Below are 20,713 nucleotides of genomic sequence, written 5' to 3'. Positions count from 1 at the left end.
AGGAGCCATGCAGGCCTCAGGCCAGGGCACAGGGGGCGCGGCGGGCGATGCTGATGGCCCAGGGGGCCCTGGCGATCCTGGTGGCCCAGGGGGCGATGCTGGCAGCCCAGGAGAGGCGGGTGCTGCGGGCGGCGGAGGTACTCAGGGCATCGCGGCAGCAAGGGCCTCAGGGCCAGGAGGAGGCGTCCCTCGTGGGCCACGTGGTGGCCCGGCTTCATGGCTGAATGGATGCTGCAGATGCGGGACCAGGAGGCCGGACAGCCGCCTGCTTGAGTTGTATCCTGTTCTGTTCTGTTCTGTTCTGTTCTAGACAGTTCTCGTGGCGGGATGGGGGCCGGGAGATGGGGAGGGCAGGGCCAGGTGGGGGAGGAGGCGGGGGAGATGTGAGTAAGGGGTTGGGTGGGGGTGGGGGTGGGAGTTGGGAGGTGGGGATACGGGAGGCCAGCTGTGAGGAGGGCAGCAGGTAAGGGCTGGGAGGTAGGGGGTGTGCAGGGTGGGGGAGAGGGGATGGGTGATGGGGTTAGGGGCACTGGGTCATGCAGGAAGGGGGGCAGGGGCCAGGAGATAGGGGGACCCGGGTGTAGGAGGGGATCAGGAGGTGGGGGGAAGGGGGCAAGATGGGAGCGGGTGGCGGGAGGTGGGGAGAGGGAGGGTTGGGTGACGAGGAGGGGGCCAGGTGATGCGACAGGGGGCAGGGTGGGGAGGGGCCTTGTAAGGGCATGGAGGAGTCACCTTGGGGTGCAGCAAAGGAAAGTGTGGAACCAAGACAGCTGAGTGGGATGTGCTACTGGGCCAGTGCCTGGGGAGACAGCCTGGGGGGGATGAGCTGGGCAATCGGGGGTGGGGGTGAGGAGTGGGGAAAGCTGACCTGGGGTAAGCAGCAGGCCGGAGGCACAGGCCACGTCCTAGGAGATGATGCCTTAACTGGGCCCCCACCAGCTACCTCACCATGCCTTTCCCGACACCCATGGAAGCAGAGCTGGCCCACAGGAGCCTGGCCCGGGATGCCCCACCGCTCCCCGTGCCAGGGGTGCTTCTGAAGGAGTTCACCGTGTCTGGCAACATACTGACTATGTCAGTTCAGGACCAGGACAGGGACGGGGCCTGGGTGGGTGGCCTGCGCAGCGTGGCAGGGTGGGGGCTGGGATCCGCCTACACCCCACGGTCAGGTTTCTAGAGACCTGGGAACACCCCAGCACAGGGTCTCAGAACAGAGACCTGGTGCACCAGGCCCGCCACCACCCGAGGGAGCCCGGGGAGATGGGTGCAGAGGTGTCACCTTTAATGTAATGTTCTTCGCCTCTCACATTTAGCCGACTGATTGCTGCGGACCACCGCCAACTCCAGCTCTCCATCAGCTCCTGTCTCCTGCAGCTTTCCCTGTTGATGTGGATTACGCAGTGCTTTCTGCCTGTGTTTTTGGCTCGGCCTCCCTCAGGACAAAGGCGCTAAGCCCAGCCTGGCGCCCCTTCCTAGGTCGTGCCTCCTCCCCTAGGGGATGGTCCTTGCACGAGCGGCCACTTCATTGTGGGGGCCTGATTGTTTGTCGCTGGAGGAGGCCGGCTTACATGTTTGTTTCTGTAGAAAATAAAACTGAGCTACAATTCCGTGTCTGAGTCTCTTCTCGGCGAGCGAAGGCACCTTCAGACTTGCGTGCCCTTGTCCTCGGGTTGCAGGGGAGGCTCTGGGATTCAGAGATTGAAGTAGCACAAGGTAATGGAAGACAATTTGGGAAATGGGGGAAAATGAAAAGCCACTGGGTCCCGCCGTTCAGCTTTAACTACTGTGGACATTTTAGAATACTTTCCTCAATATGCTTGCATTTATATGTTAAATATGTGACAGTAGCATGTATAATGTTTTTCCAGCTCAGCATTAAGTTTGTTCCCAAATTGTCTTCATTGAACATTTGAGCTTTTTTACTTTGAAAAAATTCTTCAAAAACATGTACTTGAATAGATGCATAAAACCAGCATTATCATTTCACTGTTAAGCCTGTGATATGGGTCGGGCATGGTGGCCCACACCCGTATTCCCGTCGCTGTGGGAGGCTTGAGGCAGGAGGATGACTTGAGACCTGGAGTTTGAAGCCACCCTGGGCCATGTAGCGATATTCTGTCTGTAGAAAAATCATTTAAAGGCCAGGTGCGGTGGCTCATGCCTGTAATCCCATCACTTTGGGAGGCCGAGCAGGGCGGATCACCTGAGGTCAGGAGTTCGAGAGCAGTCTAGCCAACATAGTGAAACCCCATCTCTACTAAAAATACAAACAGAACACGTTAGGCAGGCATGGCGGCAGCGCCTGTGATCCTAGCTACTCGGGAGGCTGAGGCAGGAGAATCACGTGAACCCGGGAGGCGGAGGTTGCAGTGAGCCGAGATCGTGCCACTGCACTCCAGCCTGGGCGACAGAACGAGACTCCGACTCAAAAAGATTTTTAAAAAAAATTAGCTGGGCGTGGTGGTGTGTGCCTGTAATCCCAGCTACTTGGGAGGTTGACGTAGGAGAATCACTTGAACCTAGGAGCTGGAGGTTGCAGGGAGCTGAGATCATGCCACTGCACTCCAGCCAGGTTGACAGAAAAAGACTCTGTCAAATATATATATATATATACACACACACACACACGTATATATATGTGTGTGTGTCTGTGTGTGTGTATACATATATATATATATATATATATATATATATATATATATATATATTTAAAAATTAGGGGTGGAGGGTGTGATGGCAGGTACCTGTAGTCCCAGTTGCTCAGGAGGCTGAGGTGTGAGGTGGAAGGATGTGTTGAGTCCAAGAGCTGGATGCTGCAGTGAGCTATGAATGCACCCCTGAGCTCCAGCCTTGGTGACAGAGCGAGACCCTGTCTCTGAAATTATGATAACAGTAATTCAAATAATTTAAAATCTTTGTGTACACGCAATATAACCAAAACACAGGTTCATTCCCTCACCTCTTGGAGATCGAATTAACAAGAGCGATGTCTGCTATGAAGAAGCAGACTTTCTGCCATGCTTGGTTTAGGGGAAGACGTACAGGTTCCTGCCTTTAAGGGCTCTGCTTCCCTTTGTGGGCAGAGAGCAGGGCCTTTTAAAGGGGGACTTGGCATGAATGGTAGGCAGGGGAGGGGGCAGGCGGCTGCGGGGTCTACGTGACATGCTGAGGTGCCTTGTCTGCTGCGCGGACATACTGGCACCATCTTGGCCAGAGCTACATTGGAAAGGGGCTGTATGTCAAGCTGAAACAGACATATTCTTGAGCTGCGTTCCGGGATGCTCTTAAGTTGCTTGGAGACAACTTGATCCCTTTGAGTTTTGTTTTAGAATTTGCTCAGTGGGACCAGAGCACATTTATAGTATTAGTTGACAATCTCCAGTGCTTGGCAAGGCTGTAGTTGGAAACGAGGACTCATACGCTGTCAGTAGGAGTGGTGGTAACCTCTATCTGGACATTTATTTGGCATTTTCTATTGAGGGAAAGATGTACATACCCTTCCACCTGTAGGGAAAAGAAAGAAAGATCAGAGTGTTACTGTGTCCATGTAGAACGGGAAGACATAAGAAACTCCGTTTTGACCTGTACCCCAAAGGATTGTTTTGCCCTGAGATGCTGTTAATCTGTAACTTTGCCCCAACCTTGAGCTCACAGAAACATGTGTTGTATGGAATCAAGGTTTAAGGGATCTAGGGCTGTGCAAAGTGTGCCTTGTTAATAAAATGTTTACAGGCAGTATGCTTGGGAAAAGTCATCGCCGTTCTCCATTCTCGATAAACCAGGGGCACAATGCACTGCGGAAAGCCGCAGGGACTTCTGCCCTGGAAGGCCGGGTATCGTCCAAGGTTTCTCCCCATGTGACAGCCTGAGATATGGCCTCGTGGGATGGGAAAGACCTGACCATCCCCAGCCTGACACCCGTGAAGGGTCTGTGCTGAGGAGGCAGGCCTCTTGCAGTTGAGATAAGAGGAAGGCCTCTGTCTCCTGCCTGCCCCTGGGAACGAAATGTCTCGGCATAAAACCCGATTGTACATTTGTTCTATTCTGAGATAGGAGAAAACCCGTCCTGTGGCGAGAGGCGAGACATGTTGGTGGCAGTGCCGCTCTGTTACTGTTTACTCCACTGAGATGTTTCGGTGGAGAGAAGCATAAATCTGGCCTACATGCACATCTAGGCATAGTACCTTCCCCTGAACTTATTTGTGACACAGATTCCTTTGCTCACGTGTTTTCTTGCTGACCTTCTCCCCACTCTCACCCTGTTCTCCTGCCACATTCCCCTTACTGAGATAGTAAAAATAATAATCGATAAATACTGAGGGGACTCAGAGACCGCTGCCCGTGCGGGTCCTCCGTATGCTGAGCGCCGGTCTCCTGGGCCCACTGTTCTTTCTCTATACTTTGTGTCTTATTTCTTTCCTCAGTCTCTCGTCCCACCTGACGAGAAATACCCACAGGTGTGGAGGGGCTGGCCCCCTTCATCCACCCACCTTGAGGAATCCATCTGAGAAACTCCTGGACAGGCAAATGAGGTCAAAGACAGGCAAATGCGTCCAGACAACTTTGACCAGGCGCTGAGCCACCGGCCCCTGCAGACAACATCACGGGCACAAAAGCAGAAGCCCAGGGAGCAAAGATGAAGATCCAGGAGCACAGTAACTGTCAGGTAGGGACCTGCTGGCCCACTGAGTCTGGGAGCAACGCTACAGGCTCTGCAGGGAGACCCCCGGAGTGACCCGGGGCCTGTCTCCAGAGGGCGGCCCTTCCTTAACTGGAGCTGCCTATTCCCCTCCTGCCCTAGGACGTAAACCTTGCTTGGCTGAAGTATTGAATTCACGGGGGATCTGACCCTGCTTCACCCATGATGCTCATCTGTCCTCTGGGGTCTCATTCCCTGAGCTTCCCAGAGCGGCCTCCTTTGTTTGGCTCAGCTCTGTGTCTTCCTTCCCGAAGCTGTGTCTCCAGTGTGTTAGGCTTCCCCTCTCTTCCCTCAAGTGACCTCAAGGGCCCAGGAGGAAACACAAGAGGGCGGGAGGGCTCCCTGAGGTGGGGAGCAGACAGACAACAGGTTCTCCTTCTGCCCTCCCTTGAAAGATGCCCCCAATTCACACCCACGCGGGCACCGGCATGGCAAGGTGGGTGAGGAGGGGGAATGGGCGAGGCCTCAGGTGATCCTCCCACCTCGTTTTCTAGCGTTAGCATATGGCATGGGGGAACAGCGTGGGGAGGTACATGGCTGTCAAAATGAGACTCAGGTTGGGGACATGACAATCATGAATGTGTCTGGGTCATGCAGCATACATGTGTGCTATGCACTCTCCGTATGACTGTGTGTGTGTGTGTGTGTGTGTGTGTGTGTGTGTGAGAGAGACTGCATATGCAGAGGCAATTGCAGGCAGCAGGGCCACCAGGATCCTGACAGTCCTCTCATGTGGCTGTGGGTGACAGTTACATTCTTCTCTATAGTTTTCTGTATTGCTCGTTCGTTTTCCCTCCCGTGAAACTGTTTTATCTACAGAGTCAGAGGAAAAACAATAAAATACTTTTTTTTTAAAGATGAGATCTCACTTTGTTGTCTAGGCTATGAGGGATTATAGCTCACTGTAGCCTTGAACTCCCGGCCTCAAGCAATCCTCCCACCTTGGCCTCCCAAAGTACTGGGATTACAGGAGTGAGCCTAGGATACGAAATGTCTTTCATAGATCGAAGGCTTTCAGGTTTTCTACTTCTCTTGAGCAAGTTTTGGTTATCTGAGTCATTCAAGGAATTTGTCCATTTCATCGAAATTGGCAAATTTATTTCCAAATATTGTTCCTGATATTTCCTGGTTATTCTTTTTTCAGTTTTATTGGTATTTCAAAAAGCATTCAGGTTCGTGGATTTTTCTCTATTGTTTGTTCATTTTACAGTTTTAAATTTCTGCTCTTATCTTTATTATTTCTTTCCTATTAGAAATTTAGATGTTTCAAATTTATTTGTTTTTAAAATTGGCATGTAAAATTGTATGTATTTACCATATACATTGACATGGGTTTTTATTTTTTTTTTTTATTTTTTTTATTTTTTTTATTTTTTTTTTTTTTGAGGCAGAGTCTCGCTCTGTCGCCCAGGCTGGAGTGCAGTGGCCGGATCTCGGCTCACTGCAAGCTCCGCCTCCCGGGTTTATGCCATTCTCCTGCCTCAGCCTCCTGAGTAACTGGGACTACAGGTGCCCGCCACCTCGCCCGGCTAGTTTTTTGTATTTTTTAGTAGAGACGGGGTTTCACTGTGTTAGCCAGGATGGTCTCGATCTCCTGACCTCATGATCCGCCCGTCTCGGCCTCCCAAAGTGCTGGGATTACAGGCTTGAGCCACCGCGCCCGGCCCGAGATGGGTTTTTATAGCTTTTATGTCTTTAATTGACACATACCAGTTCTACATATGTATTGGGTACATAGTGAAGTTTTGATACATATAATGTGGAGTGAACAGATCAACGTAATTAGCATATCCATCATCTCAAACATTTATCATTTCTTTGTGTTGGGAATATTCAATATCCTCATTCTAGCTGTTTGAAACTATATAATAGATTATTGTTAACTCTAGCCATTCTACAATGGTATAGAACACTAGAACTCATTCCTCCTATCTAGCTATAATGTTGTATCCTTTAACAAATGTCTCCATATCCTTCCCTTCCCCTCCCCATCCCAGCCTCTAGTATCTTCCGTTTTACCTCCCTAAGACCAACTCTTTTTAGCTTCTGCATATGAACGAGAACATGCAGAGTTTAACGTTCTGTTCCTGGCTTACTTCACTTAACAAAATGTCCTTCAGTTCCATCCATGTTGTCACAAATGACAGGATTTCATTCTTTTCATGGCCAATAGTATTCCATTGTGTATGTACACCACATATTCTTTATCCATTCACTTGTGGTTGGACCCTTGTGTTGATTCCAATCCTTGGCTATTGTGAATAATGCTGCAATAAACATAGGGGTGCAGCTGTCTCTTCAATACATTGATTTCCTTTTCTCTGGATAAATTCCCAGTAGTGGGATTGCTGGACCGTAGGGTCGTTCTATGTTTAGAGTTTTGAGGAACCTCCATACCATTCTCCACAGTGGCTGTACTACTTTACAATCCCATGAACAGTATGTAACAGTTCCCTTTCCTTTGCATCTTTCTCAGCATTTGTTATCTCTAGTCTTCTTGATACTGGCCATCCTAACTGGGGTGAGGTGATACCTTATTGTGGTTTGATTGTCACTTCCCTGCTGATGTTTGATGGTAGCCACGTTTTCATTTATTTGTTGGCCATATGTATGTCTCTTTTTGAGAAATGCCCGTTCAGATCATTTGCCCATTTCTGTTTTTCTTTGTATTCTTTTTTTTTTTTTTTTTTTGAGAGGGAGTGTCGCCCTGTTGCCCACACTGGAGTGCAGCGGTGCGATCTCAACTCAATGCAACCTCCGCCTCCCAGGTTCTAGCGATTCTCCTGCCCCGGCCTCCCGAGTAGCTGGGATTACAGGCACCCGTCACCAAGCCCAGCTGATTTTTGTATTTTAGTAGACACGGGGTTTCACCATGTTGGCTAGGCTGGTCTGGAACTCCTGACCTCCAGTGATCCGCCCACCTCGGCCTCCCAAAGTGCTGGGATTACAGGCATGAGTCACCGCGCCCAGCCCATTTGCCCATTTTTAAACCAGATTGTTTTGGTATTTTTGCTGTTGAGAATCGTGATTTCCTTGTATATTCTGAATATTAATCCCTTGACAGGTGAATACTTTGAAAATATTTTCTCCCATTCTGTTGGCTGTCTTTTTACTCTGTTGATTGTTTCCTTTGCTGCGCAGAAGCTTTTTAGTTTGATGCAATCCCATTTGTCCATTTTTGCTTTGGTTGCTTGGGCTTTTGTGATATTATTTATAAAATCCTTTCCCAGATGAGTGTCCTGATATACTTCAAATTGAAGATTTGAAGTATATATACATTGCGAAATGGTTAAATCTAACTTATTAAGAAATGCAGGCCGGGTGCGGTGGCTCACTCCTGTAATTCCAGCACTTTGGGAGGCCGAGGTGGGCGGGTCACGAGGTCAGGAGATCGAGACTATCCTGGCGAACACGGCGAAATGCCGTCTCTACTAAAAATACAAAAAAATTAGCCAGGCGTGGTGGCCGGTGCCTGTAGTCCCAGCTACTCGGGAGGCTGAGGCAGGAGAATGGCGTGAACCCGGGAGGCGGCAGAACTTGCAGTGAGCCAAGATAGTGCCACTGCACTCCAGCCTGGGCGACAGAACAAGACTCCGTCTCAGACAAAAAAAAAAAAAAAAAAAAAGAAATGCATTACCTCACGTAGTTGTCATTTTGAGGTGAGAACACTTACACGCACTCTCAACATTTTTCAGGAATAAAATGTATCGTCATTAACTATAGTCACCATGCTATACAACAGATCTCTTGAATGTATTCCTCCTACCTGAGTGTAAGTATGTGTAAATACAATACAGAGATATGATATTGCATATCATGGGGAAAAATTTAAAAGATCGAACATGTTCTGCTTAGAGTGTGTTATGGGCTGAATTGTGTTCCCCCAAAATTCGTATGTGAAAGCCCTCACCCTCAATGTGCATGGATTTGGAGACAGGGCCTCTAAGGAGGTTACTGAGGTTGAATGAGGTCACAGGGGCAGGCCCCTGGTCCTATAGGACTGGAACCCATATAAGAAAAGGAAGAGAGCCGCATTCCTGCCGGGCACTGCAGAACTTGCTTGGTTGGCCTTAGTCCCTCAAAGTCCTGCCAGGACCATTCACGGCCACTCCCGCGTGCTGGAAGACGAGATTGTCAGGGCTTTGGCAATATTGGAAAAGTCCTATTTTTGCTCCCCTTGCCATGTTTCTAGATCCTGCCCTCCACATACAAATAACAGGCTTGAGCAACCAGCGTTCCGTTCCCTCACTTCCCACTAAATGTGCCTGTGCTCCTGCTCACCCCCACGCACCCAGGAGCTATGGGTAAAGTCATAAAAACGGGGTGAGCAAGGCAATTCCCCGCTGCATCTCTCCACTTGCACCCCGTTCCTCAACTTCCACATCAAACGTCTTCTGAAGCCTCTTGAGGGTCGTTTCTCAAAACGCGTGCCCTGAGCCCAGCTTGGGCCATTCTCATCTGGCTTCCTGTGGCGTCCTAGTGTCTGTGGCACCCTCTCAGTCCTCGGCCTGACCCCGAGCCACGGACTGAGTTCCTTGGTGCGGGGAAGTTTGAGAATCTGGAGGTTTTTTCTCAGGAAGACAATTATGTGCATCCACCATCTCATTTATTTATTTATTTATTTATTTATTTATTTATTTATTTATATTTTTTGAGACGGAGTCTCGCTCTGTCACCCAGGCTGGAGTGCAGTGGCGCGATCTTGGCTCACTGCAAGCTCTGCCTCCCGGGTCAAAGCGATTCTCCTGCCTCAGCCTCCCGAGTAGCTGGGACTACAGGCGCCTGCCACCACGCCCGGCTAATTGTTTTTTGTGGTTTTTTTTTTTGTATTTTTAGTAGAGACGGGGTTTCACCGGGTTAGCCAGGATGGTCTCGATCTCCTGACCTCGTGATCCGCCCGTCTCGGTCTCCCAAAGTGCTGGGATTACAGGCTTGAGCCACCGCGCCCAGCCACATTTCTTTATAAAGTTTTGTAAATGTATAGCTACAATTTAATACCAAAATGGAAATAATTGTGGTTTTATTACATGAATGATAATCTTTCACCCCTGGGTTTTATGAAGAGGAAAGGTTTTATGCAAAACAATGTGTCTCCATTCCTAATTGTTTTAAACACTTTAGGAGGGATTGGATTATGTAGATTGGTTGTGCGATAAAGGAGATATTTTAATTATCATTTATCTTTTTGTATTGCGAGAAATTTCTTGTTCGCGAATCAGATTTTGCTGTATGTAATAGAAAGCATCCCAGGTGGCTGTCTGAAATGGCTATCGGTACATTTCTTGGAAAAAAAAAAAAAAAGATTCCTGAAGCCTTTAAGTACTGCCTCTTTCAGTCAAACTTTAAAACTGTTAGCAGTTTCAAAGTGCTCAGGAGGTGTGTGCAAAGACAGGTTTAATGGAGCTTGCACAGGTTGCTTTTTCCTTTGAACCTTTGAAAAAATTCACTCTTCACATTTTCTGACTCGAAAATTATTGAATCTTGTTGAACAAAACTTTTACATATTGAGATACTGTTTCCTTTTCATGGCAGAATTCTTTATAAGAGTTCGTTTGTTGAAAACCAGGAATCCTTTTGAATACCACAGCCTTAGTTCAATGTTGCTTTTTAATATATGGAAAATAGTTTTAAAACCAAATAGGAGTAATAGTGAATTATGAGGAACAACATAGACTCTTACAAATTCCAAAAATACTAACCTGGTGTCATAAGTTTGTATGATGCAATACATAATAATACTCTCACTTGAGAAGCTGTGATTGAGTACCCAGGCTAAGACTTTGCCCCTGTCTCAAACGCTAGTCGCTTGGAGGGAGAACACAGCTGACTGCTGTCTCCCTGAATACGTTTGACAGAGACTGTCCAGTTGGGGTTTCTGGCAGCTGAGACATCCAGGCAAGTTCCAACTTACGCGGGAAGGCCAGCACCAGGGCGCTGTCCCAGGAGGCATGGGGCCGCTGGTCACCAGGGCGGGGAAGGAGAGAAGCGTGAACACAACCCTTGCACACGATGACGCTGCTGTAAACGTGTACACCACAGGCTGTGGCTCGGCACGGGCTATCCGGTTCCCCGGAGGGCCAAGTGGCAGATACTCAAGCTGAGTGTGAAGAGATCTATCTAGGTCCCAGTGGAAAGAAGCGGGCCAGACCCCACTCCCAATTCAGTGCCTCCCTTTTGCCTGTCCCCTAAGCCTTCTCTCCAGCCCAAGAGAAAGTGGCAACTGGTCTGGAGGAGCCAGCCCTAGGCCCTACCCTGCTGGTTCTGCTACCAGCCCAGCACCTGTTGATGCCAAAGCTGGTGTGTGTCACGCCCCCTCGCCAGCACTGTAGACACAATGACTCGGCCAGTTGATAGTAGCCAACCTTCATCCTCAGCTACGCCAGAACCGGCATCCTTTAGCATCAGGAAAATGGACAGTGAGACTGAGATATCACCACATCATACTTGCCACAGTGAGATGCCATCGCATACTTAGTAGAAGGGCTAACATGAGAAAGACTGACCGTGCCAAGTGTTGGGGGAAATGATAGAAAGAACCAAACTGTTGGAAATGTGTCCAAGGCTTCTTGTCACTTCCACAAGAGTCCTACAAGAGGAAGATGAACTTGGACTAGAGCTAGGAGTCTGCAAGCCAGAGCTGGGAGAGGATGCACTTCTGAGAGCGTTGCTCTCCTCCTGAGACCTGAAGTCTTTGTTGAATGAGAACCTGAACATTTGGAACCTTACAGGCTGAGAAAGCTAACTACTTCTAAAGCTCCAACTGCAGCCATTTGCGCAGGTGCCCTGGAATCAGCATCCTGAGGAGGCGATACAGACTTTAAGAACCAGTCAAGTAGTTAAGATCAGCACTTCAGAAGTGAGACCAAGCCCCATTCATGAGGGATTCACCCCCATGACCCAAAATCGAGCTGACACTTCACATGGTGAAAACAGGAGGGAGGGAGGGAGAGAGAGAGAGAGAGAGAGAGAGAGAAGAGAGAGAGACAGTGGGGGAGGACGTGCCACACACTTTTATTTATTTGTTCATTTCTTTGAGACAGGGTCTCACTCTGTCGCTCAGGCTGGAACACAGTGGTGTGATCACGGTTCAGTGCAGCCTCAACCTCCCTGGCTCAAGCATTCCTCCCACCTCTGCATCCAGAGTTGTTGAGACCAGAGGTGTGTGTCACCACGCCCAGCTAACTTTTGTGTTTTTTGTTGAGACGGGATTTCGCCATGATGCCCAGGCTAGTCTCAAACTCCTGGGCTCAAGCGATCCACCCACCTTGGACTCCCAAAGTGCTGGGATGACAGGCGTGAGCCACTGTGCCCGTCTGCTACACACTTTTAAAGACCAGATCTCGTGTGAACTCAGACTGAGAGCTCACGCATCAAGAAGGAGACAGCCCAAGCCCCATTCATGAGGGATTCATCCCCATGACCCAAAATCACCTCCCACCAGGCCCCACCTCAAACGCTGGGGATTACAATTCAACATGAGATTTAGTGGGATCAAACATTCGAGCTGAATCACTGCATGACCTCCAAGAAGGCCATACTCCCCAATGCTCACATCAGGTGTGGCCCAGGGGGACAGATGGATAAGGAGAGACCGCCGGAAGGCAGAGCCGGTGGCCACAGAAGGCAATGTGAGGACAAGGTGTTCTTTCCCAGATGACAGACCCAAGGGCTGCCTGATGGAATAACCAAGGACTTTGCTCCACTGCTGGAGGAAAGCCCTCATGTTATCCCTGCCCAGAGGGATTTGTTCCATTGCTGCGAACCAGAGACTGCGGTGTGTCTCCCATCTACCCCTTCTGGCTGACTTCAAGTTACCCTCCAGTAATGAGTCTCACCTTCTTCCTTTTTGAAATAAAGCTCGAGTTTTACCCGTGCACATTACCATCTAGCTGGGGACTTATAGCCAGGCTCCCTCGTCATTAGATATGATTCCATGTGACCAGGGCCAGCGTCCTGCACACGGGACCTCTGCATGGGGCCCTGCTCTCAAAAGGACCTCACTCTTGGTCCAGTGCTCTTCTGTGGCCTCTGAAATTCCTCATCATTTTATATTTGAACTTGCGTTATGTAGGTGAAGTCCCTTGGGACAACAGAGCATGTGCAAGGGCAGAGGAGATACGCCGGTGTCAGCATGCAGATGTGTGGGCCCAGGCCCGCAGGTGCCAGAGGCAGTGGGCAGCACCCGTTCCATGCCTGGGGCAGTCTGGGGTGACATGGGGCCTTGATAGGTGGCCAGGGTGAGGCCTGGGCCCAGACTGGCAGTGGAAACAGTGGCTGGGACACGGAGGATGTGAAACCCCTGAGCCCTTGGCCATCCACTTCTAACTGCCAGTGAACAGACTCCCCCAAGTTGGGCCAGAGTCACCAGAAGACATTCACATCCCTCCCTTTTGATTCATAAGCCACCGTGCTGTGACTTCTGCCTCTGCCCCTCTACTGAAACTAAGGAGAAGTGGCAGGTGATGGCGAAGGAGGAGAGGACAATGCACAGGTTCTGGTGGAGTTCTTCATAAACCTGATGGGAGATAAGAAGCCTAGAAAGAGAAGCGGGCCTGAGTAGAAGGAAGATTAGGTCACCTGTGCTGTCTAATTCCTTCTGAAATAACCACGCAGGAGAGGTTGCCCGACATCAAGCCAGGGGAAAGATATGAGGTGTTGTCGCAGCAGAGAAGAGAGGGGAGAGCCAGGAAGGTCCCAAGGAGGAGCGAGAAGTGGGGCGCGAGCTCTGGAAGGGGCTAATTTGCTCCTGCCGAGGGGTTGGGAGGATAACGGTGACGGATGAGAATGATGAGACCACAGAAAGAAGAGATGAGGGAAGGACAGCATCGTGCACGGAAGGGCAGAATCACAGGGTCCCCAGACCCAGGTCACTATGGCCAGCAGACTGGAGGGCTCCTGCTCAGAGGGTAGCCCAGGCTGACCTGATGGAGTAAAGGCAGACCACATACTCTGAGAAGTACTTTAAGTTAAGACTGCAATGAACGGGGGGAGGAAAGCCATGCTAAACTTCAGGAAGAGAGGAAGCATTGGCAGGGCAGCAGGGCAGGGCTTTCCGACGAGACGCAGGCAGAACAGGGGGAACTAGCGTCGCCATAGCTCCTTGACTCTAAGGGGACCTGCTGCTTCTGTGTATGCAGATGCTGTGTTCAACCTGTCACAGAGAGTAGAGTCAGACTGAAGCCTCCCATCGGAGCCAGGCCCCAGCCGTCCCACATGGCCAAGACCTTGGGAAAGGGTACGGAATGTACACCATTCACTTCAAAGGATCTGGAATTTCTCAGTGAGGCACTGTGTGGCCACTGAAACAGAGAGAGGCATAACTAAGCATTCCAGGCACAGGGAGACAGACGCCTTCCCCTCACCCCCTGGGACAGGCTCAACCTGGCAACATGAACACCCCATCCATACCTGGTGGTGTCCAGCCCCAGGAATGACCCACCCACCTGTCACCCCAGATACAGGCAGATATGTTTTCTAAATAAGGTCACCATGTATGAGTCGTGCTCAAACTTTGGTACATATCAGAATCTCTCAGAGCCTGTTAAAATATGGACACTCCCCACCAAGCAGCAGTTAGAAAAAGCAAGTGCAGTGTGCAGCAAATGTGCTAAAATAAGGTCTCAGGGACTTGTTGGCAAAGTTTACATGTGGTTCAAACGATCTATTTCTACCTAAAGGTGGGTGGGTGGGTGGATGGATGGATGGATGGATGGATGGACGGACAGATGGATGGACAGGTAGATTAGCTAAGCAGATTGGCTAACCCCATTTGTCCTGATGTGATGATTACACATTGCATGCCCGTATCAAAATATTTCAGGCACCCGAAAAATGTATCCACCTACTACGTACTCATAAAAATTAAAAGTCAAAATTAAAATCAACAAACAGATTAGATAGGTTGGACAGGTGGATGGGTCATGTAAATACACAGACGCCTCCAGGGCCAGACCTGCCAGAGTCTCCCTCCCACAGGAATGGTGGTCCCTGAGTGGCCAGTTACACCCCCAGCCCCAGCCCCACACCACCTCAGGTTCCGCACTAATATACCCTGGTCTTCCCCCCTCCCAGCCTACCAAGTTGATCCTTGAGGTCGTCGATTTCTTTCTGCAGCAGAGGACGCTAGCCCTCCTGCCGGCAAGGTCTAGGATAGGTCTGTCCTATCACCCACCATGGTGTCACATGCTCAGGGCATCAAGACTTGGCCCCACAAGTTACTCTCCGGAGAGCAGCTTGCACAGTCTTATTTCTCGGGGCATAGATGACAGGATTTAGCCTTGGGGTCACTGCTACAAAAAGCCACCTCTTTTTGTAGATGGGCTCCCTAAAAGCCATGCGAGCCTTCTAGGGATTAACCTTCAAGGGATTAACCTCCCTTGCACCAGGAAGGTGGGATCTGACATCTTGGTAGGGGCTTGCTGGAGAAGACAAAGCCGGCCCCAGACATGTGTCTGACTCCCGTGTCTATGCTCCCAGCCACTGTGCTACGACTGATCCACAGACCTTCCGTGCCATTTATCCAGGTATGTACCTCCATTTGTGCATTTGCCGTCTCCTTAAATACCACTTGATCAACATCGAGCTCGTTATCTGGTCCTGTTCCTTTTGGAGCCAATGCCGTTTTCGACTTTGCCGTCTCCACCAGTGTCTGGCACATATGAGGGGCTCCCTGAATGTTGGATCCCTTCTCCGTCTTACTCTCCCTATGTCATCAGTCAACCAGCTCTGTTAATGTGTTCATTTAATTGAATAGGCATTTACACACACACACTGTGGAGCGGGTGCTGGGAAGACTCTTCCTTTGCAATACCCCGTATAGCCATCCCTTCTTCTCTATTCGTAAGTTTTGGGGCACTCATTACCTCACTCCAGGTCTCAGTACGAGCAACCTCCTGCACAGAGTCCCTGCCCTCAGGGAGTTCACAGTCTGATGGGAGGGACACGGAAGAACAGACAATTAATTCTTATGTGATATGTCATATGTCGGGGTAGGCTCAAGGTCCTATGGAGAGCACCCAAGAAGGGTGCCTAACCAGTTCTGATCAGGGACGAGGTGACATCTCTGCTGACACACAAAGAATGAGTAGGAACTAGCCAGTCAAGGAGTGGAGGAGAGGTGTGAGGAGATGCAAAGGTGAATGCCCCAGTTCCTGCTCACCATCTGTGGGGTAAGAATCTGACTATTCCAATATAGGATGAGGAGGGTGAGACAGAGGGAGGCACCAGAGAGGAAAGGACTCGCTTGGCTCATGAGTGGCTCTACTGATGAGTGGCTCATCAGTTACCACAGACAGATGCGTGTGCTTAGACCAGGGGCTCTCCAAGTGGGGCCTGTGGACAAGCGGCCTCAGCTTCCTCTGGGACTTGTTAAAGATATGTGATATGGTTTGGCTCTGTGTCCCCACCCCAGTCTCACCTTGGATTGTAATCCCCATAATCCCCATGTGTCAAGGGCGGGACCAGGTGGAGGTAATTGAATCGTGGGGGCAGTTTCCCCCGTGCTATTCTCGTGATAATGAGTGAGTCTCACCAGATCTGATGGTTTTCATAAGCGTCTGGCATTTTCCCTGCTCGCACTCATTCTGTCTCCTGCTGGCCCTGTGAAGAGGTGCCTTCCGCCGTGATTGTAAGTTTCCTGAGGCCTCCCCAGCCGTGCAGAACTGTGAGTCAAATAAAGATCTTTTCTTTATAAATTACCCAACGTCAGGTATTTCTTCACAGCAGAGTGAGAACGGGCAAATACAATATGGATCCCCAGGTCCCATCCCAGACCTACTGAGTCAGAGACTCTGAGAGTGGAGCTCAGAAATCTGTGTTTGAACAAGTCCTGCAGCTGATGCGGACGCCTCTAAAGTTTGAGAACCACTGGATGGAATAGAGCTTAACTATTCCCTGGTGGTTTTCAATTTGCATCTGAAAGCAGGAAGGAGTAACACACACACACACACACACACACACACACCCCACGTTTTAAACCTAGCTTCTGGAATTTTTCATAAGTTTCATCAGTTGCAAAGATATGATCTCTGGCTTACTATAAATATTCATCATTGAAAACTATCCGTGCCTGGGTATTCTTTGGAGAGACCTTGTTTGCCCTCAGCAGTGTGCATACCTGGCTTTGAAGAGCAGGCACTGAGACCACACAACCATGCCAAGGCCGTTGACGGGGCTTGCTCCCCAGCGAGCTCCCACTGAAAGACTTCCGCCATGTTCTAGAGCACGGGATGGGCTAGTCATTCTGGGAAGCAGTCTCTTCCTGTCGGCATCAGGGCCAACTCTGACCTCAGGCAGATGTGCCTGAGTGAGTGGACTGACTCTTCTCTTCTGGGGACATCATGTGGATGATGCAGGCAGTGCAGTAGAAAGTGAGCGTGTGGACAGAGCCGAGTACTTCTTCTTTCCCAGGGGTGTGGACTAAATGTCACTCTTTTTCCATAACTATCAACATTTCCTAACTAACTAGTTGGCACCCAGATTCTGAGGTCCAGCTGGGACAGACACAAGGGACAGCTCTTTAGGTACAAGATTGCCAAAGATGCCAGAGGTCAGGGCTGTGCCAAGAAAGTCACCTGAATCCAAGTGACCCTGCAGCCCTCCACTGTCGACCCATGGCTGATGATTCGGGGCTGCAGTGAAGCCAGGATAGGTAACGTGAAAGTCCGGTCCTCTTGCTAGGGACAGACAGAGGCCAAGCCGCAGCTGGCACATGTTCAGCTAGACTCTAGGAAGAGAGACACTCCAGGAAGAGAGACCCACTTTCCAGAGTCACGTGGATCACAGAGTGGCTCAATAAAGCAATCCAGACTTTTCAGCCTGAAGTTGGGCTGACTTGGGGGTTAACTCCGCTGACCTGATTAAGCCGAGTCTTAGGAAATACAAAAGGACCTTGGCTAGAGAGGCTCGAGGGAATCACTTAGAGGTGTCTGTCAACCCTATTGCTGAAGTTGTGGGTACCCTCTGCGGGCAGCCACGATTGTAAGTGTGGTCCCTGGTGGAGCAAACAGACTGACTCTTTGAGCCAACGAATGACGACAAATAACAAGTCCCTGCTGCAACCTCACAGCCCAATGCATGGGATTTCTGCACTCCTTGTCCAAAACCGAAGACGACCATGGGAGTTCACGGTTCCTTTTGGGAAACAGTGACTCTCATGTCAAAACATAAGAATTATGGGACGGACTGCCATCATTTTCCTGGTGCCGCTTCTATGCCAGGTCTGTGCTGGCAGCTGTGAGGAAGGCTAACACTTGGAGTGGACGTTAAGAATTCAGCATCAGAATTAAGTCAGCTTAGGATGCTTACATTTAGAATCAGCCTGCTTAGAAGGAAAACTGAGGGCAAGACTTGACTGAGGGATGGACTTAAGCTGGAGCCAGACAGATGGCCAGAGGTCAAGCTCAACTCCACCCCTTCCTGGATGTGTGATTTAGGGCGAGCTAGGATACTCAGCCTCTCTCTCTCAGCTTTAGATGTTTCCTCTTTCACGTGGAGCGAATAATAGCAGCTAGCTCACTTCGTTGTTTGGAGGAATAACAGAGAGAACACGCGGATACCTAGTTCCTAAGTGCAGGCATCCATTCAGAAAAGAAGCACGACACTCCCCCACTCCCACTAGTGAGGCCTCACCCTATGGCTCTCGGAGCATCTACACTGGAAAACAACGGTCCTGTATCAGCACATACCGGGGTATTCTGTGGTTAGCAACAACACACACAGCATTGGCAGCGTAGGCGGGTCCGGCTACTTTGTCTCCCATTCTGTGCAGAAGTGGAGATGGGCCCGAGACAAGCCCCAGCACGTCTCCCAGGGACATTGAATGTACTCAGGTGGAATAACTCCTGGGGAACAGGAATTACACAGCTAGATGCACGGAACAAAAACAGTTTGGTGTTGAAGAAGAAACAGGAAGGCTGGTCAGTGAAACAGATTTAAGAGTCCAGACATAGATGGGTTTAATCCACGTGGGAATTTGGCGATATAATAAAGGAGAAATTTAAATTTCAGAAATGATAGAGGCAGCATTGAATAAATGGCGTTTCGGACAACTGGCTCTCCATTTAGAACACACAAAGGCGGATCCCTACCTCTAACTTGTTGTGAATAGTTTCTCATTTGTCTTTTGCTACCCGTACACTTTTAATTTTATGCAGCCACTTTATCGTTTTTATGACTTTTCTTCTCTGTGGTTTCTTAGCTCAGAAGTGTTTTCAGGACGCTCAAACGAGAAAATATTCACAGCAGTCTGATGAAGCCAACTTTGTTAACAGAGAATTTTAGGACAAGACAAACAACCCGATTTTAGAAATGGGCTAAAATATGAATAAGGAGCTCACAAGAAAAGAAATACAAAAGCAAATAAGCGCATGAAAAGATGCTCAGTTTCACCAATTTTAAAATAATTTTCATTTCCTTCTTCAGTTTTTTTTTTTTCTTCTTCTTCTTGAGACAGAGTCTCGCTCTGTCACCCAGGCCACAGTACACTGGTGCAACCTCAGCTCACTGCAACCTCTGCCTCCTAGGTTCAAGCGATTCTCCTGTCTCAGCCTCTCGAGTAGCTGGGATTACAGGTGTGCGCCACCACACCCGGCTAAGTTTTGTATTTTTAGTGGAGATGGGGTTTCATCATGTTGGCCAGGCTGGTCTCAAACTCTTGATGTCAAATGGTCCCCCCGCCTTGGTCTCCCAAAATGCTGGGATTACAGGCGTAAGCCCCCCCGCCCGGCCTCCTTCTTTCGTTTTTAAAGAAAAATTAAAACAATGATTTGTTTTTCCGTCTGATTGGTGAAAATTTAAATAATTCCCATCAGTTTGGCAAGGATGTGAGGCTAGCAACACTGTCATAGGCTGTTGATGACAGTGTATATTGGAGGGCAAGTTGGCAGCGATGTAAGATAAGGGTAGGGGAAGGAGAGTCCAGATGGCCGGGGAATCTCCTCTGGCCAGAGCAGAAAGTACTGAAGGAAGAGAAAGAACAGGCAGGCATACTGAGCACCTTGTCCTGTGTTTTAATTGAGGGGTTTCCTGGGGTCTCACCCTGTGCGCTGCAGAGAGCAAGTCAGGACTGTGGAACAGCCTGAGCTGCAGGGAACCTGAAGGAAGCTTTGGCAAAACTTGGTGATGTGGTTTGGCTGTGTCCCCACCCACATCTGATCTTGAAGTGTAGCTCCCATAATTCCCACGTGTCATGGGAGGGACCTGGTAGGAGGTAACTTAATCATGAGGACAGATGTTTCCCGTGCTGTTCTCGTGACAGTGAATAAGTCTCCAGGAGATCTGATGGTTTCATGAAGGGGAGTTCCCCTGCACACGCTCTCTTGACTGCCGCCACGTAAGACGTGCCTTTGCTCATCCTTTGCCTTCTGCCATGATTGTGAGACCTCCCAGCCATGTGGAACTGTGAGTCCATTAAATCTCCTTCCTTTGTAAATTACCCAGTCTTGGGTATGTCTTTATTAGCAGCATGAGAACAGACTAATACACTTGGCCTCTCTCCCAAACCCGTGCTCAGTGTCTGTCCTGTTTGGAAAGCCTTTCCTGGAGATACATGCTCACATCTGAAAGACACCATCCTTCCACCCCACAGCCATATTAGCACATTGGCTTTCATATGTGTTCATTCAACCACCATTTATTTAGCATCCATGAAGCAGCAGACACTAGGGCCAGGCTCTAGAGACGTGCCCAACTGCAGAAACTCCTGGGAACACTAGGGACCCAGCTGCCGCCACTCAACACATGCTTGTCCCAGACTGGAGAGCTCATGGGCTAGAGAGAAACACGGAAAGAGTCAGCAGAAGAAAGGTGCTACATGTTTGCTGGTCAATCCTGAGGAAGTCGTTTCCTTACCCTTAGACTGGCTTTCCATGCCATGTCCCTTTCTTCTTGTGTCTCCTTTTGGTGACCTGGCATGACGGTGTGGTGTCATTGAGCCAGCTTTCACCACAGGGGAAGGGCAAGAAGAGAGCCAGACAGGCCAAGGTCCCCACGGAGCTACTGCATCTGGAGATCATT

The 20,713-nt window shown here is 49.6% G+C and overlaps 1 protein-coding gene across 1 annotated transcript; it reads left to right on the top strand.

Annotated features, from left to right (window-relative positions):
- Window positions 1–3: 3 nt before the first annotated feature.
- On the top strand, window positions 4–1,577 carry LOC103232836 (cancer/testis antigen 2). The gene is made up of 3 exons (XM_073013306.1): window positions 4–276; window positions 940–1,074; window positions 1,314–1,577. The coding sequence occupies exons 1-3, from the start codon at window positions 8–10 to the stop codon at window positions 1,450–1,452; spliced, it is 543 nt and encodes a 180-aa protein (XP_072869407.1). The 5' UTR covers window positions 4–7; the 3' UTR covers window positions 1,453–1,577.
- The last annotated feature ends 19,136 nt before the right edge of the window (window positions 1,578–20,713 follow it).

Source organism: Chlorocebus sabaeus, chromosome X (assembly GCF_047675955.1).
Source record: "Chlorocebus sabaeus isolate Y175 chromosome X, mChlSab1.0.hap1, whole genome shotgun sequence".
Classification (NCBI taxonomy): Eukaryota; Metazoa; Chordata; class Mammalia; order Primates; family Cercopithecidae; genus Chlorocebus; species Chlorocebus sabaeus.
This window is presented reverse-complemented; position numbering and strand designations above follow the sequence as displayed.

Bases quoted from the DNA above. Each gene is read 5' to 3' on its own strand.
- LOC103232836 (XM_073013306.1), top strand. From the start codon at position 8: ATGCAGGCCTCAGGCCAGGGCACAGGGGGCGCGGCGGGCGATGCTGAT. The intron at 277-939 runs GTATCCTGTTCT...GGCCCCCACCAG, and splicing joins GACAGCCGCCTGCTTGAGTT to CTACCTCACCATGCCTTTCC. The intron at 1,075-1,313 runs GTCAGTTCAGGA...TCTCACATTTAG, and splicing joins TCTGGCAACATACTGACTAT to CCGACTGATTGCTGCGGACC.